This window comes from Vombatus ursinus, unplaced genomic scaffold, assembly GCF_900497805.2.
Source record: "Vombatus ursinus unplaced genomic scaffold, bare-nosed wombat genome assembly UNPS02009205.1, whole genome shotgun sequence".
Classification (NCBI taxonomy): Eukaryota; Metazoa; Chordata; class Mammalia; order Diprotodontia; family Vombatidae; genus Vombatus; species Vombatus ursinus.
The window spans coordinates 6,777,211-6,800,835 of record NW_020948983.1 but is presented as its reverse complement, the minus strand read 5'-3'; the positions used below and the strand labels follow the sequence as shown (position 1 = coordinate 6,800,835).

The 23,625-nt window shown below is 40.8% G+C and overlaps 2 protein-coding genes across 7 annotated transcripts in view; one reads left to right on the top strand and one right to left on the bottom strand.

The window, feature by feature from the left end:
• The window catches only part of VWA2 (von Willebrand factor A domain containing 2), a 131,005-nt gene that overhangs the window by 36,280 nt on the left and 71,100 nt on the right, over nt 1–23,625 (top strand). For 3 of the 4 annotated variants that reach the window (XM_027851686.1, XM_027851687.1, XM_027851689.1), the window contains 6 exons: nt 2,858–2,913; nt 4,604–4,711; nt 6,304–6,885; nt 8,726–9,277; nt 10,208–10,330; nt 11,855–12,812. In XM_027851686.1, coding sequence (XP_027707487.1) covers nt 2,858–2,913; nt 4,604–4,711; nt 6,304–6,885; nt 8,726–9,277; nt 10,208–10,330; nt 11,855–11,955 — 1,522 coding nt within the window. In that variant the 3' untranslated portion in view covers nt 11,956–12,812. Of the gene's footprint in view, nt 1–2,857; nt 2,914–4,603; nt 4,712–6,303; nt 6,886–8,725; nt 9,278–10,207; nt 10,331–11,854; nt 12,813–23,625 lie in introns of those variants that run through there. The other variant, XM_027851688.1, reaches the window with a different exon arrangement.
• Nucleotides 14,978–23,625, bottom strand: part of AFAP1L2 (actin filament associated protein 1 like 2) — a 138,973-nt gene continuing 130,325 nt past the window's right edge. For all 3 annotated transcript variants that reach the window (XM_027851682.1, XM_027851683.1, XM_027851684.1), the window contains 6 exons: nt 22,162–22,416; nt 21,871–22,063; nt 21,268–21,432; nt 18,178–18,371; nt 17,965–18,087; nt 14,978–16,472 (listed from right to left, as the gene is read on the bottom strand). In XM_027851682.1, coding sequence (XP_027707483.1) covers nt 16,446–16,472; nt 17,965–18,087; nt 18,178–18,371; nt 21,268–21,432; nt 21,871–22,063; nt 22,162–22,416 — 957 coding nt within the window. In that variant the 3' untranslated portion in view covers nt 14,978–16,445. The remainder of the gene's footprint in view (nt 16,473–17,964; nt 18,088–18,177; nt 18,372–21,267; nt 21,433–21,870; nt 22,064–22,161; nt 22,417–23,625) is intronic.

Genomic DNA, 23,625 nt, shown 5'->3' with positions numbered 1-23,625 from the left:
TCCATGATCAGCCACCCCCTGCTAGATTTATAACTGATGTTTTAGAAGCCAACTGCAGATCCAACAGGCGTGCTTATCAACCCTAAGGAAATAAGCAAGTTCTCCTAGATCAGAAGGAGTAGGGAGAGATTGCTTTATAGAATGTTAGCACTGGAAGGAATCTTCTATAAATGTATGTACCACATTGCCTCCATAAGAGATGATTTAATTCTTCAAAGATCTTTAATTTGGTAGGTTTGAATCCAAAACTCAGGTCCTCCCGTCTCCAGGGCCAGTTGCTCTATTCACAGCACCACTTAGCGGCCCCTCTTCTGCCTTGTCCTCGACCTTCACTGTGACGGTCAGCCTTTCCACCCCATCTCCACGTCTGTTCTGGTCCAACCTTCCTGTGCTGGTTTCATTTCCTCCTTTCACAGTCACTCTGGTTACCTGACGCAACCATCATCCTGGATTCCTTCGAATCCTCGACTTGTTATTGCTTACGCCTTGATAAACACCAACCTTGGGTCACTTCCTTTTTCATTCCAATTTATGGCCTACTGAACTTTGTTGGAGAAAGTCACACAGCTAGTTGACTGCAAATGTATGTTTGCATATATTGATCTCAGTTCAGTCCCCATTGTTGTACAGCAAGCTTTTTATTCTTTCCTGATTGGCTTTCTACCATACTCCCCACAGTCACTCTTCCAAATCTCTCCCCCACCTTCTCTCCTACCTGCTAGTGTACTGATGAAAATAAAAACCATCTGTAGCCTGCTTCTCTTTCCCCTTTCCCTGATCTTCAAAACCTCCTCGTTGCTGCCCCTCCTTCTGTTCCTATTTTTTTTTTGAGGAAGATCATAGAATCATAGATCTAAAGCTAAAGGAGACCACAGAGGTCATCAAGTAAAACCCCATTTATTTTACAGATGAGTAAACTGAGGCCCAGAGAGGTTAAGTGACTTGTTCAATGTCACACAGCTAGGATCTCAGGTGAGATTTGAATCCAGGTCTTCCAGACTCCAAGTCCAATGCTCTAGAGTTAGCCAAGGCTGACCCTTCTACTTATGCCCTTTATCCCATTTCCCCCCCCCCCCCGTCTCCTGCAGGGACTTGCTCTCTCAATCATTCCTTCCCACTCTTTTTCTGATTTTTAATTTTTTCTTTAACCACCAAATGCAATGGCATTTCCTTAGTCCTCGTTTCAGTTGACATTTCTGCAGCTTTTGACATCTTTGAACATCCTTTCTTTCCTTGGCTTGATCGTAGCCAAAAGACCAAGAAGTAATTTCTTCCTTTCTTCCCATCCCTCTTTTCCTCTCCTTTCCTTTCTTCCCTCTTTCCCTTCCTCCCTCCCTTCCTTCCTTTCTTCCTTCTTTCATCTATTCCTCCCTCCCTCCTTCCCTTCCCTCCTCCCTCCCTTCCTTCCTTCTTTCATCTATTCCTCCCTCCCTCCTTCCTCCCTCTCTTCCTTCCTTTCTTCCTTCTTTCATCCATTCCTCCCTCCCTCCTTCCCTTCCTTTCTCCCTCCCTTCCTTCCTTTCTTCCTTCTTTCATCTATTCCTCCCTTCCTCCCTCTTCCTTCCTTTCTTCTTTCTTTCATCTATTCCTCTCTCCCTCCTTCCCTTTCTTCCTTCCAGCTTAGAGGCACATCATATTGGTGCCAGACTTAGTTCAGAAACCCAGTTAGCTTAGCCCCATACCACTCAGAACTCCAAAACTCAAACTGTCCTCCAACTTCAGACTCCCCAGGAGCAGGGTGTGTGCCATTGTGCCCAGCTCCAAGAAGCAATTTTCCATTGGCTTCTGTGACACTGCTCTCTCTTATTCTACCTGTCTGACCTTTCCTTCTCAGTTTTCTTTACTGGATCATCATCCATCTCCCATCTACTGATTGTGGGTCTTCCACAAGCTTTGTCATGGACAACTCTGCTACTGTCTTCCTCTTTCCTTCTATCTCACTCTTTCCTCTCCCCATAGATTCAATTATGAACTCTATTTTGCTTCTCCTCAGTTGGATTCAATTATCATTTTTATCTTACTGGACCTTTCCACATAGATATCCCACATCTCAAACTCAGCATGTTCAAAACAGAACTCTTTATCTCCCCCTTCCTTTCCCCACTTCCAACCTTCCTCCTGACTTCCTTATTTCTCTGAGAGGTGCCACCATCCTCCCAGTAACTTAGGTTATTAGAGTAGCCTCAGAATTATCTTTGATTCTTCCCTCTTTTTCACATTCCTCATATCTAAACCAAATTTTGTCAGCTTTACCTCCAGCATCCTTACCACCTCTCCAAGACTCTTCACTTATGTAATGGTCACCATTCAGATCTTCACCAACCTTGTAATTGCCTCCTAATTGACCTGCCTACTTTGTCTCTCCCCTCTCCGATTCAAGCTTCACATAGCGGCTAAATAAATATTTCTAAAACTCAGATGGACTGTCCCATTTATTTGCTCAGAGGAACAGAGAGCCTTTCATGATCATTATTCCTCTTCATGTAATCTTTGTTTCAGGCAAACTATACTACTATCCTCCAAACTCACTATACCATCCCCCATCTCTAAGCCCCTTCCCAGGCTATTTCCTTGTCTGGGGTGCTCTCTCTTTATCTGTGGCCTTTCCCCATCCTCCCCATCTCACCATCCCCACCAGCCAAGCTGTTAATTCTCTCTCTATCCTCAGATTATCTTCGTTTACTTGAGTATATGTTACATCCCTTTCAGATGTGTTACAGATATTTTACATTTCCTAGACATATTGCATTTTTGTCTTTATATTCTTAGGGCCTAGCACAGTCACTGGCACATAGCAGGAACTTAATGATTGATGAATTGAATTGAATCAAGTCCTATACTTTTTCTTCTTTTTTAGCTGGAAGAAAGTTTTCATAACTCACCTGGCCACATGCTACAGAACGGTATGTCCAGGTATGATTTCTGTGTAGTTTTTTGTTTCTGTTTCCCAAGAACAAACTTGGGCCTTTTGGTAAAAGAGTTCTTGAAAACAGCTTAGGGCAGGCAGTGCTTGGATGTTGCAAATGTGTCTGTTTTCTCTCCAGGATCACCCAATTACCCAAGCCCCTGGTCCCAAGAGTTGATAGCCGAGTTCTTCAGAATGGATTCTGCTTTCACAGAGGTTATGGCTGCACATACAGTTATCCCTTCCACATTGTAGGGGTTAGGGACGCAAGCCCCCCATGATCTGGAAAATCTGGATAACAATTTTTGGCCCCCCTTTTGTACCAGAGGAGAAGTTTGAATTTTTTTTCTTTTATGAGGTATTCACAGTACCTTATTGTAAAATTTAGGTTAATTATTTGGTCATAGGCTCTGTGTTGTCTATTTGCCTTCACATGTTGTTTACAGTTTCTGCAAAATTCTCAAAAAGTTCCCATTTAATTTCTTATGCTGATCCAGGATATGTCAAAACCACAATGGGGAAAATCACAATGTGGAAGGGATAACTGTATAATACTTCATGTTTAAATAGACTTTGCTTGTCTTTGACACCATACCTCTAATTTGAAGGCCTTTTGGAATGGTTGAGAGGAATCATGGTAGGGAAGGAGCTGGCATCAAAGCCAGGGCTACCTGGGTTCAAGGCCCATCCCTGACACATTCTAGATGCATGACTGTGGACAAGTCATGTAAGCTCTAAGTGATTTAGGTATCCCTCTAACACTATAAATTGCAGAGAAGATGTTGCTATGCATTAGTAAAAGGCTTTCCTACATCAATAAAACATCAATGAAATCACAGGTCTAATTATCCCTTTGGAAAGACTGAATTTAAAAGTTGACACTTCCAACCTATATCTTGGGAGCAAAATTGTGGTAATATTGAATGTGACATTATATACCTTGTGTCATTGAACTCTATCCCTGTCAAAGTTCAAAACCAAATACTGACTTGTATCTCAGCAGCAAGGGAGAAAAATGATTTTCAGGATTCTTTCTGTGCCAATCTTGTCCAAAACTAACAACATTTTGTTTTAAGTGAAAAGAACTAGCTTCATTTAAAACCAGTAGTTCCTATAAACCAACAAAAAAAGTTTGAATTTCACAGCAGGCTCCAGGTTCAATCAACACTCTCTCCCATGATATAATTAAGATGTGTAGGGCCTTACTTATTCTGAGAAATTATTATTCAGCAACAGAACTGTAGATGGACCCGATTTGTTAATTAGCTGAAATTTCTATGATTAATTAGCTATTTGTTCTTCCTTGCTATAAACATTAGAGTCAGTCATCGACCTGAGAAAATATTTCCATTGAACAGATGGAGATCATAGGATCAAAAAGGCCATATGCAGATGAGTAAACTCAGCCTCAAGAGGTTACATAATTTGCCCACAATCACAAAGGTAGTAAGTGTCAGAGGTAGGTTTTGAACCCAGGCCCACTTATTTCAAAGACAGCACTTTTTCCACTTATACTACACAGTCTCACTGACTAATGTTGCTTAGAGTGCCTGCTTTTGATAGGTTCAGCAAAGCACTGGTGGTCCTGGCTTAAGAGGCTAGACTGGATTTTCAGCCCCATGCCATACCATCACTTTGTCTCGGACTAATTTGGTTTTTGGTTAATGCACATCTCGTTCTGCAAACTCTGCCTGATAGATCCTTGTGATTCCCAGCCCTGCCAGAATGGAGGCACATGTGTTCTGGAGGGATTAGACAAGTACCATTGTCTCTGTCCCATTGGATTTGGAGGGGAGGCCAACTGTGGTAAGTATTTGTTCTCTTAACCATCAGTCTCTGCTGATCTATAACAAATGTTTTGGAAGCAGCAACTTGCTGGAGAGCCATGCAAAATCCGACCAGACTACTCCCTTTAGTTTTGTTTAATTTTCTAGCCTCCTTGTAGGTGCCTTCTCTGAAATGCCTTGTGCTTCCCAATTCTTATGAATAAATCCATATCATGGAGCTATGATGGAAGGCAAGATGATCCCATTCACCTACACTGAGATATTTCAAAATGGAAATAATTGTTGCTGGTCACAAGTAACACATGCCTTTGGGCCCCTAGCTGCAGACTGCATCCGTGTCAACCTCTGAGTTCTGAGCCTGGGCTCACAACTGTGATGTCTTTCTCCTCCCTTCTGTAGAAGTAAGCTATGTGGTCGATATGCTTTCAGCCTTAAGGGTGTGTGTAGCTTGCAGGCCTACAACATGAAGCTATGTATAGTATAGGGAGAAGAGGGTCAGACTTGGAAGAAGTTGTGGTGAATTCGAGTGTTATCTCTACCAAAGCACCAAGAATTTGTTAAGTACCTACTGTGTGCCAGGTACTATGCTGAGTGCTGGGGATGTAAAGAGAGGCAAAAAAGAGTCCATGCCCTCATTCTAGTGGGGGAGACAAAATGCAAAGATGTACTTACATACCAGACCTATCAGGACAAAATGGAGATAATCTCAAACCAAGGGCACTAGCATTGAGGGGACTGGGAAAGGTTTCTTGCTGAAGGAGAGATTTTAATTTTTAATTTTTTTTTTTTGGCAATCTTTTTTTTTTTTTTTTTTTTTTGGTGAGTTAATTGGGGTGAAGTGACTTGCCCAGGGTCTGAAGGAGGGATTTTAGCCAGGACTTGAAAAAGACTTGAGAGAAGCCAGGAGGAAGAGGTGAGGAGGGAGATTATTCAAGGCAAGGGCCACAGCCCTGGAAGGCATGAATCAGCAGTTAGAGTATTGTGCGTGAGGAGCAGCAAGGAGGCTAATGTCACTGGATCATCGAGTATATGGAGGGGAGTAAATTGTGAGAAGACTGGAAGGATAGGAAGGGACCGGGTTATTCAGGACTTTAAAAGCCAAACAGGATTTTATTTGATCCTAGAGGTAGTATGGAACCACTGGGGTATAATGAAGGGGGCGTGACATGGTCAGTATCAGATCTGCACTTTAGGAAGCTTTTTTTGGCAGCTCAGTGGAGGATGAAATAGAGTGGGGAGAGACACGAGGTAGGGAGACCAACCAGCAGGCTGTTAGCTGTCTAACCTCCTTGGGTATAACCTTTTCAGGCCTCATTTTTTTTCTCATCTGTAAAATGGGGATGCCAATGCTTCCCTTGTCCACTGGTTTTGGATCCCTTCCACCTCCATGATCAAATATAAAGTCATCTGGCATTTATAAAGCTCTTTACAACCTAGTCCCTTTGTATTTTTAGTTTTCTTACACTTTACTCCCCTCCACACACACTGTGATCCAATCTTATTGGCCTGCTTTTTTCCTACTTTTTGTTCCTCAAATGTGACACTGTCTTCCATTTGTGTGCCATTGCCCCGGTGATTGATTGCTACTGATGATGATTCCTCTCCTTTCAGCACCAAAGTTGAGCCTGGAATGCAGTGTCAACCTCCTCTTCTTGCTGGATAGCTCGTCTGGTACAACCCTGGAGGGATTCCTTCAGGCCAAGGCCTTTCTAAAGAGGTTTGTCCAGGCTGTGGTGAACATGGACTCTCCAGTAGATGTGGCAGTGGCCCAGTACAGTCAGGAGGTGGAGATCCCAATCCAAATGGGACAATACCAGGATGTGCCCAGCCTCATGAAGAGTCTGGACAGAATGCGTTTCACTGGAGGAGCCACATTGACAGGCAGAGCTTTGGAGTATGTTGCTGATCATGGCTTCAGAGCTACACTTCCGTCTGGAGAGATTCATGATCCCCAGCCTCAACGGGTGGTGGTTCTGCTTACTGACTCAAGGTCCCAAGACCTTGTGGCAGGACCAGTAAGATATGCCCGTGATCAGAAACTCTTCCTGATTGGGGTAGGTAGTGAGTTTCTGAGAGCAGAGCTGGAAGAAATCACTGGCAATCCAAAGCAGGTGATAACCTACTCCAACCCACAAGACCTTTTTAATAAAATACCTGAACTCCAGAAAAAAATCTGCAGTCTCCAGAGACCAGGTAAGATGTTTACTTACCTGGTTTTTTGTTGGTATGGTAAACTGCCTCTCAAAAGGAATCTTGGTTCAAATAACCCAGAGCTCATTGAAAAATATACCCCTCCTGATTTTTATCCATATATATATATATATATATATATATATATATGCAGTCAGTCAACCAATACACATTTATTAAGCACCTACTATGTGCCAGGCACTATGCCAGATGCTGGTTATACAAATATAAGTTTAAAAAACAAATACAAGTTTAAAAAACAAAAAGAATTCCTGCTCTCAAGGAGCTTACAGTCTAACTGGGGAAGATGACACTAAAAAAAGGAAACTGAAAAGTGAGGAGGCAGTACCCAGTGCAGGAGTATGAGAGAAAAGTCCAAAAAAGTCAAAAGCAGTATAGCTGGTAAGAAAGGGCGAAAGACTGGGCTGAGCCCTTTTCTTAAATAGAGGCATTGGAGCCCATGGCCCTGCCCTTCAGTCAGAGAGGCAGAGAGTACCAGGCAGATTCAGTCTTGCAGGAAAGTGAGATTTCCCAATGATGAGTTAGTTTCCTGGGGAAAGAAGGATATTCAATATGTCACAAGGCCAGTATGCAGTTGGAAAGCAAAAAAATTGCTGAAGAGAACACTGATGTAAAGTAAATGGTGCTTTTACTACAAATATAGGTAACTTAGAGAAGCAATGTGGTATGTTAATATCATGGGTAGAGAGCTGCCTTAGAGACAGTAGGACCTGTATTCAAGTCCTGCCTTGGACAGATTATGTGACTCTGGGCCCTCTCAGTCAAGTCTCTACAAACACAAGCTGCAGTGTAGGTACCCGTCTGCTTCGGTGGTTGAGTTTCCTCTTTGGGAGTTCCCTATACCAAGGAAATCATAAGTTTAGTCCATAGGTCATCTAAAGCTGTGTTTCAGAACACAACAGGTATTATGTTGAAAGAAATTTATACTTAGTACAATGTGTTCATATCCTTTTTAAGGGATTATTCCCCTAGGAGGGCAAAGGTCTAAAAAGCAGTTGCTCTCATGCTGTACTGATCTGGGCACTGAATATCAGGTATAATATAGCCCTATCATGTAACATGGTTATTGCACAGATCAGATTGTTTCCCTCAAATGTAACCACCGTTTCTCTATCTGTTGTGTTACAATTAGCTTATAAGGCAGCAGGTCCTTTAGTCCTCTGATAGCATTAGAAAAGGGTTCTTCTCTACTTGATGGTGGTGTTAGTGGACTTAATTAAAATCATGGAATTTTAAGAACTGCAAACGACCTCTGATGTCAGCTGGTTCAGTGCTTCCCCCCACTGCATACTTGAGGTATGCATTCCCCACTCTCACATCCCTGGCAGGTGGTTGGCCATGCAGCCTTCATTTGCTGAATCTGTGATTCTCCCTGGAGGTCAGAGTGGCTTCCTAACTGGTTCTGATCAAGAAGGTACAGATGGGGAGATTGCCTACATTGATGAACTCTAACCGATTAGCAGCCACCCCTTAGCCAAAAGCTAAAAGCATGAAGCACAGGTGAGATTTCCAAGTCATCTCCAGCCATGGTTAGTCCTGTATGATAACACAGGTTGGGTTTTTCAGGTTGCAGTTTAGCAGGGGTTCTTAACCTTTCTTGTGTCATAAACCCCATTGGCAGTCTGGTGAAACTTATGGACCTCTTCTTAGACTTATGTTTTTAAATAGATAAAATAAATAGAATTACAGGGGAAACCAACAAAATATATTGAAGTATGGTTATCAACTTTTTTTTTTTTTTAAAGTTCACTGGTCCCGGGTAAAGAACTTCTGGGCTAAGATGCTGATTCATTAAAGACTTGGCATGTTTACATTTCTTTAGGCTGCCAGTCTCAGTCCCTGGACCTGGTTTTCCTGTTGGATGCATCAGCGACAGTAGGACAAGTGGACTTCACGAAGGTCCGGAGCTTTGTAAGAGGGAGCTCCCTCCAATTCAACATCAACCGGGATGTGACCCAGATAGGCTTGGTTGTCTATGGCAGCAGGGTCCAGACCACATTTGCCTTGGACACACACCCTACTAGCTCCAACCTCCTGCAGGCCATCAACCAGGCCCCTTATGTGGGTGGGGCAGGCTCCACAGGCAGTGCTCTCTTGCATGTCTATGATGAGGTGATGACTGTCCAGAAGGGGGCCCGGCCTGGTGTGAGTAAGGCGGTGGTCGTAATTACAGAAGGGACTGGAACTGAAGATGCAGTGGTGCCTGCTCAGAAGCTTCGAAGAAATGGCATCTCTGTCCTGGTCATAGGTGTGGGACCTGTCCTGAAGGAGACGCTACTAAGACTTGCAGGCTCTCATGACTTCCTAATACATGTGCCTTCTTATGAAGACCTAGAGAATTACCAAGACTTATTCATTGAAAGAATATGTGAAGGTGAGCTATGATTGCTTGTTAATGGTTTCACTGTTCTAGACCTTGGGTAGCCTGGGGGGAATTGTAGTTCTCTTGTCAGTGACCCTGCTTTTTTCCTGTCAAAAGGCAACATGGGTCATAGATTTGAAGGCATAAAGAATCTGAGAGATCAACAACACCCTCATTTTACAGATGAGGAAATTGAGACTCCAAAAGGTTAAATCACATAGTAAGTAGCATCACTGGGATTTGAGCATAGGCCATCTCACTCCAAATCTACAAAGGTTTTTTCTTTTTTAGATGGAGGTACAAAATATATTTCAAACAACTGAGGAGTAGTTACTAGGCATGATGTTAACAAGCATAGTGGGAAGAAAATAAGACCCAGGTTGTCCCCCTGGCTCTGCCACTTACCAGCTTTTTAAATTTGGTCAAGTAACATCTCTCTGGACCCTAACCCTCCTCATTTCTAAAATAAGAAGATAGACTAGATCAGAGGTTCTTAAACTTTGTTCAATCATGGACTCTTTTACTCTCCAGCAAAGTCAATTTACTCTTTCCTAGAATAATGTTTTTTAAATGTATGAAATAAAATATACATTATAAAGGTTAGTGAAAATAATACATATTTAAAGAGTTCACAGGTCCTAGGTTAAAAACCCCTGGGCTGGATAGATGGTCCTGAAATCTCTTCCAACTCCAAGATTCTAGGGGTGTTACATGCACAGAGTCTTCTTTAGTGTTGAGATGTGGCATTGTCTATTCTCATTGTCCCAGCCTGTCCCTAGCCTGATAGCACAGAGGGGAATATGGTGGCTGTCTTCTCCACTACCCTTATGATTTTCTGCTAGAACATTTGTTCAGTTTGCCTTAGACCTGCCTTAGTCAGTCTAAGTGAAGACCCATGGGCTTGACTGAGCCTTTTCTAGGTCAAGAATTTCTCTATTCCAGAAGCCAGGAAGCCAGTTAACCTCTGCAAACCCAGTCCATGCATGAATGATGGGACATGCATTCTTCAGAATGGAAGCTACCGGTGTGAGTGCAGAGGCTGGGAAGGCCCCCACTGTGAGAACAGTAAGTGATACAGCAGCTACTCAATTCCTTTGGATAGAAAAGAAATGGGGGCAGGGGAAGAGAGGAAAGACATGGCTTTCCTCAAGGTTGATTTTGCCCAGTTCTCCAAGGTTTTGGAGCTATTAGCTCCTTTAATATGAAAGCTGCTAAATAGTGTGTGATCCTGACTGTGGTTTCATATTTTTCTTTATGGTTGCTTGTAATATTTTCTCCTTGACATGGGAACCCTGGAATTTGGCTACAATATTTTTGAGTTTCCATTTTGGGATGTTTTTCAGGAGGTGATCAGTGGATTCTTTCAATTTCTATTTTATCCTCTGGATTTAACATTGGAACAGTTTCCTTTTATAATTTAATTTTTTTATAATTTCTTGAAGTATGCTGTCTAGGTTCTTTTTTTTTTATCATTGCTTTTAGATAGTCCAAATAATTCTTAAATTATCTCTCCTTGATCTGTTTTTTATGTCAGTTTTTTTATTAGATGTTTCACATTTTCTTCTATTTTTCTTTTGATTTTGTTTTATTGTTTCTTGATGTCTCATGGAGTCTTTAGCTTCCACATGCCCAATTCTAATTTTTAAGGAAATATTTTCTTCAGTGAAACTTCGTACATCTTTTCCCATTTAGCTAATTCTACTTTTTTAAGGAGTTCTTTAATTCAGTGAATTTTCTGTTTTGTAAGTTGTTATTTTCTTCAGTTTTTTTTTGGTCCTTTTGAACCAAGTTGTTAGGGTTCTGTCTCTCTCTCTCTCTTTTGGTGAGGCAATTGGGAATTAGGGTTAAGTAACTTGCTCAGGGTCACACAGCTAGTAAGTGTCAAATGTCTGAGGCCAGATTTGAATTTAGGTCCTCCTGACTCCAAGGCCAGAGCTCTATCCACTGTGCCACCTTGCTGCCCCTGTTAATTCTCTTTTCATAATTTTCTTGCATCACTTTCATTTCTTTTCCCAATTCTCTACTCCTCTTATCACTTTCTTTAACTCTTCCAGGAATTCTTATTGGGCTCGGATCCAGTTAGCATTTTTCTTTGAGGCTTTGTAGGGGTTTTCACATTGTTGTTTCCTTCAGTTTGTGTCTTGGTTTTCTCTGCCACCATAGGAGCTTTTTAGTTCACTACCCTGTGGGATCCCCTGCTGCCTTGGTTCCAGGTTGTTGTTCATCTTTCAAATTCCTCACAGTTATCAAGTCTTTCTCTTTTTCCTCTTCCCTATTTGCAGACTGAGATGAAGCCTGGAGGACAATGAAAACTTGAATCTATTCTGGGAGATTTCCCAATTAAAAGCCAAACTGGGTCATTTCAGTTGGACCTTCATATATGCATCAGTTGGCCAAGTTAGAGGCAGAGAACATATAGGTTAGGGTCTTTTCTCTGGTACTTTTTGGAATGATGGCCTGGAGAAGGCCTTGAGAGATTCTGATTACCATTTTAGGGAGAGAAGGGGACCAGGTATCTTTCAATTTACCAGGACAGATCTAAAGACAAAGTCTCCTTTATTTACTTCAATACTTTTGTCCCTTCCCCAGGAATCTTGAGAGGTGATTCCCCCAGGCCACATGGCTTGCATCAGTACTCCTCGAACTGGCAGCACTGGTACCAATCACGGCATTTGCACCTGGGCAGTTGAATCAGCATGGTACCTTGTGGCAATTCTGTGTGACCATCCACTTTCTGCCAACAGTGTGTATGACTACCCAAAAACCACCATGTTGCATGGTGAAAGTGGATCCCAACTCAGAGACAGTGCTACTTAGCAACAATGCTAGCAATAGATGAATTCATTAATTATTGTTTATCTTTTTAAAAAGCAATCAACACATCAAAATATAAGTCAATATTTATTTTCATCCAAATGTCAACTTCCAAACCACATTTAATCTTTTCTCCATGGATATGGAGCAGCACTGATGGGCCAACTTGTTGACTTCGTTTGGTGTAGAAGTCAGGAATACTTATTGGAATATTGACTGCACAGGGAACTGTCCAGCATGATGTTAGTTACATATTTCTCACATGGAATAATTGCAACACCTGAGTTTTAGGACTTTAAATTTTGGGAATTGTTCACATGCAGCATTATGTATCCATTTGGAAAACTGATTCAATTGATTCAAGTATGTGGACATAAGGTAAATAATCTGTAATATGTAGTTGTACTTACTGTATTCCTCAGTATGGATTTCACAGTGCCAAGTGAGACTTGCCAAATGGTAACTCTAAAGCCACTATAATGGAGATTTGCTGCTTGACATTTGGTGTTTTTTTGTTTTTTTTTTTAACATGGGGGAGAAACTTAGGGAGGATAGAGTAGCAGGTCCAGACCAGAGGGAGAATGGAACGCTGTTGGGTTTCAGTCAGCTGGAAATCTATGCAGTTAGGCTGTGTTCCCTCAGACAGATAGTACTTGTTAGTTTACTATAGGCCTGATTAATGTTATTACTGTTTAGACTTCTTGACAATCTTTCTTCTCTCCCCTTTTAGTTGTCATTTTTATTATTTTAGAGAGGAAGAGGAGCAGAGAAAGCCTTAAATTGAAAAAAAATTTTGTGAATATGACACATTTTGCTTTTTAAAAGAGATCAACTAGGTTTTAAAATAAAATATTAAGGAGAAAACCTAGTTGGCTGGTTCTTTAACAAGGCTTGGTCAAACAAAAAGTAGTTGGTTTGGAAAATGTTCAGTTTTCTAGAGAAGTTGGCTGGCCCCATGCTCTTATTTGGATTCTATCCAGTCCGCTTTCTTAGTGGAGACCTCTGCTCAGCAATTCTCCAAATTCAGACCCTCTATAAAAAGTGTACTTAAGGTTTTAAAATATGAATCTACTTTAAAAGCAATAATGAACCTAAAAAAAAAACCAAACCAGCTATGGCAAAGCCGCTGCCACATATACTAAAGGCATCAGTGATTTAGTTTGTGAATTGTCGCTGGATCATGTAACTCTCCAGAGATCCTTTTGTATAAATGCTTTTATTATCTATTTGAGGACTTGACTGTGTCCCTGCCATCTTTCCCATCTATGGCTCTTCTTTGTCTTATTGCTCTAGTTAAGCAGGCTGAAGGTTATTAGTGTAGAACTTGGTGTTGGAGTTTAAAAGAGAAACAGATCTGATATAGCATGTCACCTTCTATGAATGTGATATCTGGATATGTGTGTGTGTGTGTGTGTGTGTTGCTGAAAACATATATATTAAAGGCATATTTTCGTTTTCCTTTATGACTGTTACTGCACTATCGTGGAAAGAACACTGGCTTTGGAGTTAGGGGTCTTAGGTCTAATTCTGGCTCTGCTACGCCATCTCTGTGTGATATTGAACAAATCACTCACACTCTTTTGGCCTCAGTTTTTTCATCTACAAATTGAGCAGGTTAGATTAGATTAGGGGTTTCTTAATATTTTTCTCAAGTTCTATTTGTGTCATGGACCCCCTCTGGTTTCTAGTGAAGTTTATGGACTCCTCAGAATAATGTTTTTAAATCATTGAAGGAAATGCTAAATTTTAGTTAAGTTTGTAAAAAGGATAGGTGAAATTCTCTTCTATCTAAGTTCATGGACTCCACTCACAGATCCCTTGGAGGATCCATGGGCCCATCGAGACTTTAATAGATTAAGAAGGCCTAGACAATAAAATTACTTTCAGCTCTAAATCTTTGATCCTAGAGATTGTATTTGGCATATAACAATGGCATCACTACTAGAAAATCTCATTGCCAACAGAAGACTGATGTGAGAGACTGCTTGGGCTTCTAACACAGAGAATATGGTAATTATCAATGACAGGCTGTGGGCTGAGTTTATGTAATGTTTTATGAGGTTCAGTTTTTAAACATGTTTGCAAAAAGAAATGATAAACCTTTGCCTAAATTTCAAGTTACATGATTTTCTGTATGAGCTGCTTTGACCACAGCACCTCATAAAATAATTAGCTTTGGGCATGGAGGGATCACATTCTTCAATGTTGGAGAAAGCTGTTCACAAAGATAAAAATCATAGATTTAAAAAAAAATACCAGATAATGATTAGTGAAAAGCTAAAACAAATATATGTGAAGTGATCACGTATGTGAAATGACTGATGTCTATTTTTTTTTTTTTTGGCCTTTTTGGTGAGCAATTGGTGTTAAGTGACTTGCCCAGAGTCACACGGCTAGTAAGTGTCATATGTCTGAGGCCAGATTTGAACTCAGGTCCTCTTGACTCCAAGGCTGGAGCGCTATCCACTGCATCACCTGGCTGCCCCCTGTCTTTCTATTTTTTACAATTATTTATCCAAGGACGTTCAATGTGATGGAACTCACCCTGACCAATTGGTTAAGTTTCAGTTTATGGAGAATGTAATTATGAGGAGATTGTGGTTAGCAAGTTTTGTTTCTTGAAGAGAGAAAGGATACTCACCCAAAAAACCCTTTAAGACAGTAGATACTATTGTTGAATAGCTTAATCATAAAATTAGATGACTTTTTTATAGCTGGAATCTACTAGGATGTATACACAGCTCAGCTTAGAAGTAATTTGTTTCATTTGAAGGACAGTAATTATTGTTGAATATAATATAAATTTGATTTTGGGTATGAATCCCTGCTTAACCCAGATCACCCTATAAAACATGAGAAAAAAAACCCAAAATATACTTAATACTTTATTTTTTAAAAAATATCTAAAACATCAAGAACAAGTTTATGACAAAGGAAATAAATGCCCTGTGATTAGAAAGACAATGAGAATTACAAAGATGTTTGGTTTAGGGTGGAGGGAAGGAAGGTTGAGGTGAAGATGAAATGTCTGAAAACCTTTTCTTTTAAGCAACAACAAATATACACCATGTTTATTTTTCTATCAAAGAAAAAAGACAGGGCCACTAAATGGAATGTCATCATCTGTTAGTTGGGATCTGTTTGTTTTTTTAAGGTGGGGTGGGTAAAATAAGCGCCTAGCCCCATTCAACCAATTCCACAGTACTTTTCTTGGAGGGAACCTGGGCACTGCCTACCAAGCGAGGAAAAAGGATACTTAGATCCCCTCATTTGAGACAGTTAATCCACAGATTAGAACTAACCTGATAAAGAGAAAAGGAAATTTTTATCTGTCCACTGAACCTAGTTAATGAAATATCTTTCAACTATTCTGAGGCACTGTTTTAAGTCATGGGAATAAAAAGAACATTTTTAGATCTGTGGAGATACTTTTCATGACCAAAAATATGCATGTGAAACCACATCTCCTCAAAAATGGCTTTTGAATACAGGCTTTAAGGTGAGGATCTCACTGTTACTTATAAAAACCAGGAGAATGGTGTCCTCATGTTAAATAAACATTCTTTTGTCCTTTATACCAGTGAATGAGAGTCTTTTACTAATTAATAACTTACCTGAAGTAGAGCCCATAGTCTTTTTCTCCCCTCTGAAAGGGCAGCACTCTTTCACAAGTGGGTTTTTTTGTTTAAAGCAATCTAGGCTATTTCTACATGCATGGGATCATAAACCAAAAAGCCTGAAACTGAGAGTTTGAACTATCTATTTCATAACTGCTTTGGGTTTGAGTCACTAATCCTGGAGCCCAACTCCCTCAAAGCAGGCAAAATTGAACTCTAATTTTTGCCCAGTATTGAATAAAGATGATGATGATTTTAAGTCATCTTTGTTACTCAAGCCAAAATTCCAAATGGGAGGACCATTCAGGTACCTGAATTTTTTACACATTTCCTCTCCCTCCCCCCACCAAAAAACAAAAACAAAAACAAAATTTCTTGTTATGGAACTATGAACTAAATTTCAATAATGTAATTGATAAACTTGTATGTAGAAATACACAAACCATCCCTAAGAACAATAGCATTCCTGTTTAAAACAATGGGTTAGGAATACTATGAAAGTGTCTTTTGCTTTTGTGTTATTCCCTTGAGAGTGAAAAGGGATGTCCTTCCTCTCCCCCCCCACCATCTTGGGGAGGTGCAGGAGTCCTTAGCCAAAGACCACTGTTCACAGTTGTCTCAATCCTTTCTTTTCCTTCTGAACAGACTCCAAGCCCAGTGTTCTTTGCTTTTATATCAGACCTTAACTTGGGAGGATTGTCATCCAAGGTCCATAGCAATCATGTCAGTTTTTATTGGAAGATAGTTTTCTAACTTGCTCCTTTCTTCTCCCATTCCTGGAACACATAAACACCCCCACAAGCCCCCAAAAATAATTAATTTTTTTTTGTTGTAGAATTTTTGTTTCACAGGTCAAAGTGGTGCTTTAAAAGATCTTTAACTTTTCTCTGAAATAAAGCTGCATCTTTTTAACACCAATAATTCTGCCAGGGATAATTGAGAGATGTGGAATACCAAAGTCTCAAACTATTTAAATTTGTGGATCACCCAGAAGGGCAGTGGGAGAGATGAGTGTGAGCAGTCTATTGCAGGAAAAGCAGTGTCAAAGAGACCATCCAAAAAAATGTACGAACTTAAAAGGATGTGTGCTGGTTGAGTAGAGAGAAAAGGGATACCCAGCAGACAGCCTATGCCACAGATATTCATATTATGTCAAGAGATCTAAAGGAAGCCTCCCAGCATGTTGGATGGAAAATTTACAGGAGGACACATACAAAAGGCCCACAAAGAGAAGGCAGCAACAGGTCACAGTCTGTACTGTTGGTATAAGTATAAAGACACAGATGAAATCAAAGAAATGGAATTTTATGCATCAAAAATACTTGTACATTCCATTAAAACAACTGTATCCCTGGTTCTAGGTGAGGTCTAAGTTTGAAATAGATTGCCTTAACCCAGTACACTGGCATCAGAACTGCATTCTCACATTATGCCCATATCACCATTAGTACAATAGAAAAGGGTATGGTATTAGAAATTTGTTTCCTGGGCTTGTTACTGTACTAAATCTCCAGAACTGAGATAAAGCATATCAATTTAAATAGATAATGTTTCATGGATTCCCAAAAAGCCTCCTGCACCATTACAGAATAAAAATAAGGGCTAGATTTTGTTCTAGATTCCCTTATCCCAAAGAAGCACTGGGCAGCCCTAAGCAAACTGTATTTCTTTGCAAAGCAGAGGATGCATTAAAATTTCCTATCCATCCATTCTAGCCTGAAGGGAAAGCCAAGTAATATTACTCCAGGAGAAAAGCAGTTGGCAGTGAAAATTTAAATCTTGAAAGAGGCGTGATGAGGGTTTGGTTCCTGTGATCTGTTTAACCAATAAGCTCAGCAGGAGTTTTCAGATCTCTTCCCCTGCAGTTTACAGCTCTTCAAGTTGCTGCTGAATTCACCAGATGCTGGTTATAGAATTTATGTTCCTTTTGTCTTATAACAATTTAAGCCCTACCATGTAATGTAACAGCCTGGTACTCAAGCCAATGAGTATAGTAAATAAAAGGCAGTGAAGGGCCCTTTCAGGGTTGGTTCTTCCTAATAAGCAGGAGCACAGAATACCTGTGGACTTAGAACAGTGGACTCCACCTAGATAATGGTGCCCTGCTGTCCTGGTATTAATGGAGCTGCAGAGCCAGTCACCATCAGACGTCCTCCCTCTGGGTGAAGCCACAGGATTGGAGAAAGAAAAGCAAATGCCAGAGATGCACCATGAACAATGGATTACACCTACTTCAGCTAGACATTGACAACCCCAAATCCTGCTTACCATAGCTTTCCTTAAGACTGTTCCCTTGCCTGTTACCATGACGGAGAGAGGTCTGTTTTTTAAAGCTGTAGCAGAGTTGACCGGAGAAGAGTCTGCAGCAGGAGCTGGACTGGGGACTTTGGCCTGAAATGACAAAATGAAAGCCATGTCTGGGTTAAATGATGCTATGTGACTCTGCTGGCTCAGAACAGCAACAGCCTATAGGCTACGTACTTTGGGAGTTGTATTCTCCAAGTGGGTGGTATCCACTGCTGTGCCTAGGGTCACAGGCCCGGCCTCCGCCTTTCTCAGGCTTTCTTTCACTTCCATGATGCTCAGTTCCAGGTCCACACGTCTGTTTTCCTTTTCCCTGCACTCTTCCTCCAGCTCCTTTAACTTCTGCTCCAGACAGGCCAGGGCACACTTATCTGCAAAGAGAATGGAACTTGGGGTTATGTTTCCATCAGGAGAACTATACTGTACCTGGCTGGACAGGTAAGAAAAATGGGACCCTACTTGGAGAGCGAGCAGTTCAATTTCAACAAATGTGTTTTAAGTGCCTGCTGTGTGCTAGGCTACAGAGATACAAAGACAAAATGAAGTATCACTTTTCTTCCACTTACGCAAATGTCAAGTCTACCCCCAATTAGTTATCATAATGGAGGCTAAGGATGGTTTAAAGTGGCAAGGCTTGGGCTCAAATTCTTTACTATGTGACCTTGGGCAAGCTGCAATGGATAAAGCATGAAGCCTAGAGTCAGGAAGAGTTCAAATCCAGCCTCAGACACTTGCTAACTGGGCAAATCACTTAAATTCTGTTTGCTTAGGACAGTACCTGACACATACTAAACTCTATATAATGGTAGCTATTATTATTACTTATCTTCCTTGGGCCTCATTTGTAAAATGGGGGTAGTGGAAGAGTAGTCTAATTAGACGTGTCATACATAGGCTCTCAAAATCCCAGAGTACTTCTCCCTCCCATTTCTATTCAGTTTTGACACCACTGGACTAGATGACCTCTAAGTTATCTTTCAGCTCTAAATCTATAGAAATATTTTTAAAAAAATCAATCTGTGCTTTTGTTGATATAGGGAACATCTGATAGGGAAATTCCCTACCACAGCAGACCATTATTTTTGCTCCTTCATTTAAGAATCAGAAGGTTGCCTGAGACTTTAAGTGACTTATCCAGGGGTCCCAGAGCCAGTGTGGGTCAGAGACTTTTTCTCTATCTACAATGCTACAGAGAGATAGCTAATACTGATAAATGTTTAAAAACTGGTTCTCTATGGGGGGGAAAAGTATAGGCTGACAGGAGGCACTATTCGGTGGGAGTTTCAAAGCTCATTTATAAGATGGTGCTTTTCAGCTGAGATAGTTTGATGTGCTTAATATTATTATTCATATTATCTATTTACAAACCCCAGGGAAATAGTAGCAAGCCCTTATATAATTAAACTGTGAAGGTTACCTAGTAGAGAGAGGCAGGCCCAGCTATAGTGTTACCCTTGATTTGTCACTTCTGAAGAGGGAGGGGACAAGATTTACAAATGATTGAATTCCCCACCCCCAATGAGGTCAGAAATCCTTTAAAAAAATAAAAAAACTTGGCTCTGAAGCTCTTGTTCTGTGTATAGCAACCCCATGGCCCTCTCTGTTCTCTTCAGTGCCTTTCATCTTACGAAGGAAGGTTTGAATTCCAAGCTCTGGAGGCAGAAGGTCTGGGTTTCTCCCCAGAGAATCCAAGGTTCAGTGGGGACATGAACCACAGAAAATTTTATCTCCCTTCTGGGAGAAGAATCCCCAGTCCAGGAGTTCTTCAAGTTTTTTGTGTCATGGACTTCTTGCATAAGTTGGATGGATCCTATGTACCCCACCCCCCCTTAGAATGATATTTGTTGCCTACATTGACAACTGAAGAAAATGCTAAATATCAGTTAGAGATTAGTGAAAATAATGATGTAATTTTTTTTCCCATTCAAAGTTCATGAATCCCCTGAAAGTTACCTACATTAGGGATCTATGGACCCCAGAGTAAGAACTTCTGCTTTAGAGGAAGGGGCCATATATCCTTTAGTGATTAGAGGATAACTTTGCCTTCTAAGACTTTTCTCTCTCCAATGTTTATTAATTAATAATAACTTCAACACTACTGGGTGTATGCCCATGGAAGTTAAAGTCATAAAAATTCCACATATACTAAAATATTCAAGCAGCATATTTTGTGATAGCAAGAACTGGAAACAATTGATTAGGGGGCATGGCTGAACAAACTGTGGTGTGTGAACGTAAAGGAATATTGTTATTGTGCGGTAAGAGATGATGAGGCAGTATTGCATAAATAGTCAGCCAGCCTCAGGGTCAAGGATCAAGTCCTATCACTAAAAAATACTGGCTGTGTGACCTTGTGCTTAGAAAGGGACTAAGCTTTATTGGAGAAGAAATTCATCATTGGAAGCTCACTATAGTCATAAGATCACAAGAACAGATGCCAAATAGCAGAAAGCAGAAGTGGAGAAGAATATACATAACTACACTTATAAAAAACACTAAAAGGAAGTCAGACTCTGAGTAATTTTAGTGATTAATCCTAAACAGATTAAAAAAAATACCTCTTTCTTTTTGGCAGAAGTAAAGGAATACAGAGACAAGATATTGGAAACACTGACTGACAGTCACCGTATAAGTTGTTTTTGCTGAACAAATTTTTCTTACAAAGAAGAGTTCAGTGCTCTGTGTGTGTGTGTGTTTTTGTTTTGTAGGGGGAGTGGAGTGCTCTACCTGAAAATGACTAATGTAAAATCAAAAGGTATCCAAAAATTATTTTGGATTTTTAAAAAAGAACTGAAAGGAATGAGGTCTTGAAGCAAAGGTTGGAGAGTTACTTGTTGGACATGTTATAGTGGTAGTTCTTTCTGTGTATGGGTTGAACTTAATAGCTGCTAAGGTCCCTTCCATTCTCTCAAATTTTTTCGACTTTGTAACCCAAAGAAACTCACTACTCTAGGGGATTCCCAGGTCAAGGACATATAGGAATATAGTGGATTAGAGGTGTTTTGCAAAGGGATTATAGATACATCACTCAAGGGTCTGTCTTCTGTCTCTGATGTAGGAACCAGATTCAGTTGATTTGGAAGAAAGTCCATGCATAGGACTTTCTGCTCAGCCAACTGAATCTGGTTCTGACAGGATAAAGAGCTAAACTCAAGATTGCTAGGTTCTTTACCTTTGGGAAGAAGTCAGAGAGCTAAAAGACATGACTTTGGCTGAGACTCCATAATATGTACATACTATCCATGCCTCCAGCTAGTGTACCTGTACCTGTACATTTCACCATGGTGTCTTTCAGTTCCCGCCTCTCTCTCCGAAGCTGTGCAAGGTGATTCCGGATTTCTTCCTTCTCCTTCTCAAGCCTCCTTTTTTCCTCTGTGTACCGCTTCACTTCAGCCTCAGTCCTATTCTTGCCAAGTTTAATTTCTACAGGTGCTACAATGGAAAGGAGGACACAGTATCACCAGCAAATTTCAACCTCCTTGGAGAGGCCATAACTGAAGAAACAAAGTTAGAAACCACCCCCACAGCTGAGATCTTGATGGGACAGAGGATAGAGAGGTGGTCAGGGACAGAATTTTAGTACCTGCACTTAAGAGACAGGGAAAGGAAGTGGAGCTTTTAAAGAAAAGTGAGAAGAAAAAGTCGGAAAGCTTAGGAAGGAGGTAAATCAAAACAGTGAGGTGTTAAATAGAGTGGCCAAGAGAGAAGACTCCAGGAAGGAGGGGATGGTCACAACCATGTCAAATACTAGAGCAAGATAAAGAGAGGAGAAAGGTCAATGGATTTGGTGACTGGGAGGTCACTGAGAAAATAGCCTGATTGTTGAATCAAAGAGCTGGAAGGTACATGGTACATAGATAGGAAACCCACCTGCAATGATCCCTTTGGCCTTCTCAGTTTTCTCTTTAGGGGTAGCCACTGGCTGCAGATGAGTACCTGTTGCTGTGGAGAATGCAAAGTCAGGGACACTCTGCGGGAAAGAGATTTTCTGTTGTTGGGTTTGGATTTTGACACCAGTGCCTCTCGGTGACAGCTCTTCTGATTCAGTCCTCTCTGGTTGTTTCTGTGTTTAGAGAAAGTAATGGTAACTGAGACAATGGGAAGAAATAGGAAAAGAAAAGAAAACAAGGTGGTTTATTTGCGTGTGGAGTTATCCAGTACCTGCTCTTGTACCATTTCCAAAGATTTTCTGCAGAATTCTGTTTCCCTGTCTCCTGAAGAAGTTTCAGCACTGTCTTCTAATTCTGTCTTAAAAATGGCTTTTTCCAAAAGTGGAGAGGAAGGAGGAGAAGGCTGGGCTTTGACATGATTGGGGCCAGGTGGGACAGACATAAGGGGTGTGAGGTCCAAGTACACTCGATCTAATTCTTCAGATGTGGTTGCTTTCAGAGGGGTGGCTTCTTGTATTTGTTCCACCTGCGAAGGAAAGAGACAATAAAGCAGACACCTGAAAAAGTTTCATAAAAGCTTTTGCCACCTTCTACTTGGAACACTATGGTTTTAATATGTATCTGATAAGCTCCTAATTGAATCAAACCTTCTGTACTACCTTGTCCTGCTAACCCATACCTGAAGTTTGAAGGATTGCCAGTGAGGACAGAAATGCAGCCTCCAGGGATGGGATGGGAATTCATCCCTCCCTCCCTTGCTCAGGGACTTCAAGACTTCAGGAGAATGAAAAATGCATCTTCTTTATAATGTGATTAGAAATCTCGCTATACTGTAATCCTGGTACTTTCAAAACCACAAGAAAACATCTCTACCTCCTAGCTTTGGTGAGATTGGAAATCTCCACCTCCATTTCTGCATTCAGAAGACATGGGCTACTCCTTTAGGCCAATCCCCTAGGTTCCAACCTCATTTTCATTGCTGGCTTGGGTCCTGAAAGGGCCAATCTACTGATTTTTCAAGAGGTTAGTTGTCAGAATGCAAGAACTAACTGCTTTCTAAGATCCAATGAATGAACTCTGGGTGTTTAAATGTTATTACTGCCTGTAACACAAACACATTTCACACCCAGCACTAAACAGTTGGCTAACCAGTTTGACTATGCACTGGCAACCTACAAAAGATCCTTTGCTATCCAGACATCTCTATTCCTGCTGTCATAAGTGGCCCTATAATACTATTCTCTCACCATACAGGAAGTCTTTGACACTACTTCTCAATTATTCCAGTCATCCTTTTTAGACTGACTGCTAAGGGTGCCTAAGATTCCATAGCTCTATAGTAAAAATGCTCTGTAGAAATATTCCCAAATCCCTAGGTTGTGAATGTGATTCACTCACTTCTACAGGACGTAGAAAGTGGTAAAATAAAATACATCAGAAGCTAATATTCATACCCTTATTGGTGTAACATTTTGAGCATGTCTCTCCACGAATATTTGTATATGTAGAGGAGGAAGCAGTTACCAGTCCCTGCTCCAGAGTATAGGGCTTGCCCTCTGAGGAGCTCCTGCCACAGTCATGAGGTAATTTGAGAGACAGGAGGTGAAAGGTGAAGGGCAGGTAGGGTTTTGTTGGAGACAAGTTCCACAACTGATGTATATGCTGAGAACTTGCTTCAACTTCTTTACCTATTCTGCATGGCACATGAAAGTGTTCATAAAGTGAGCAGTGCTAG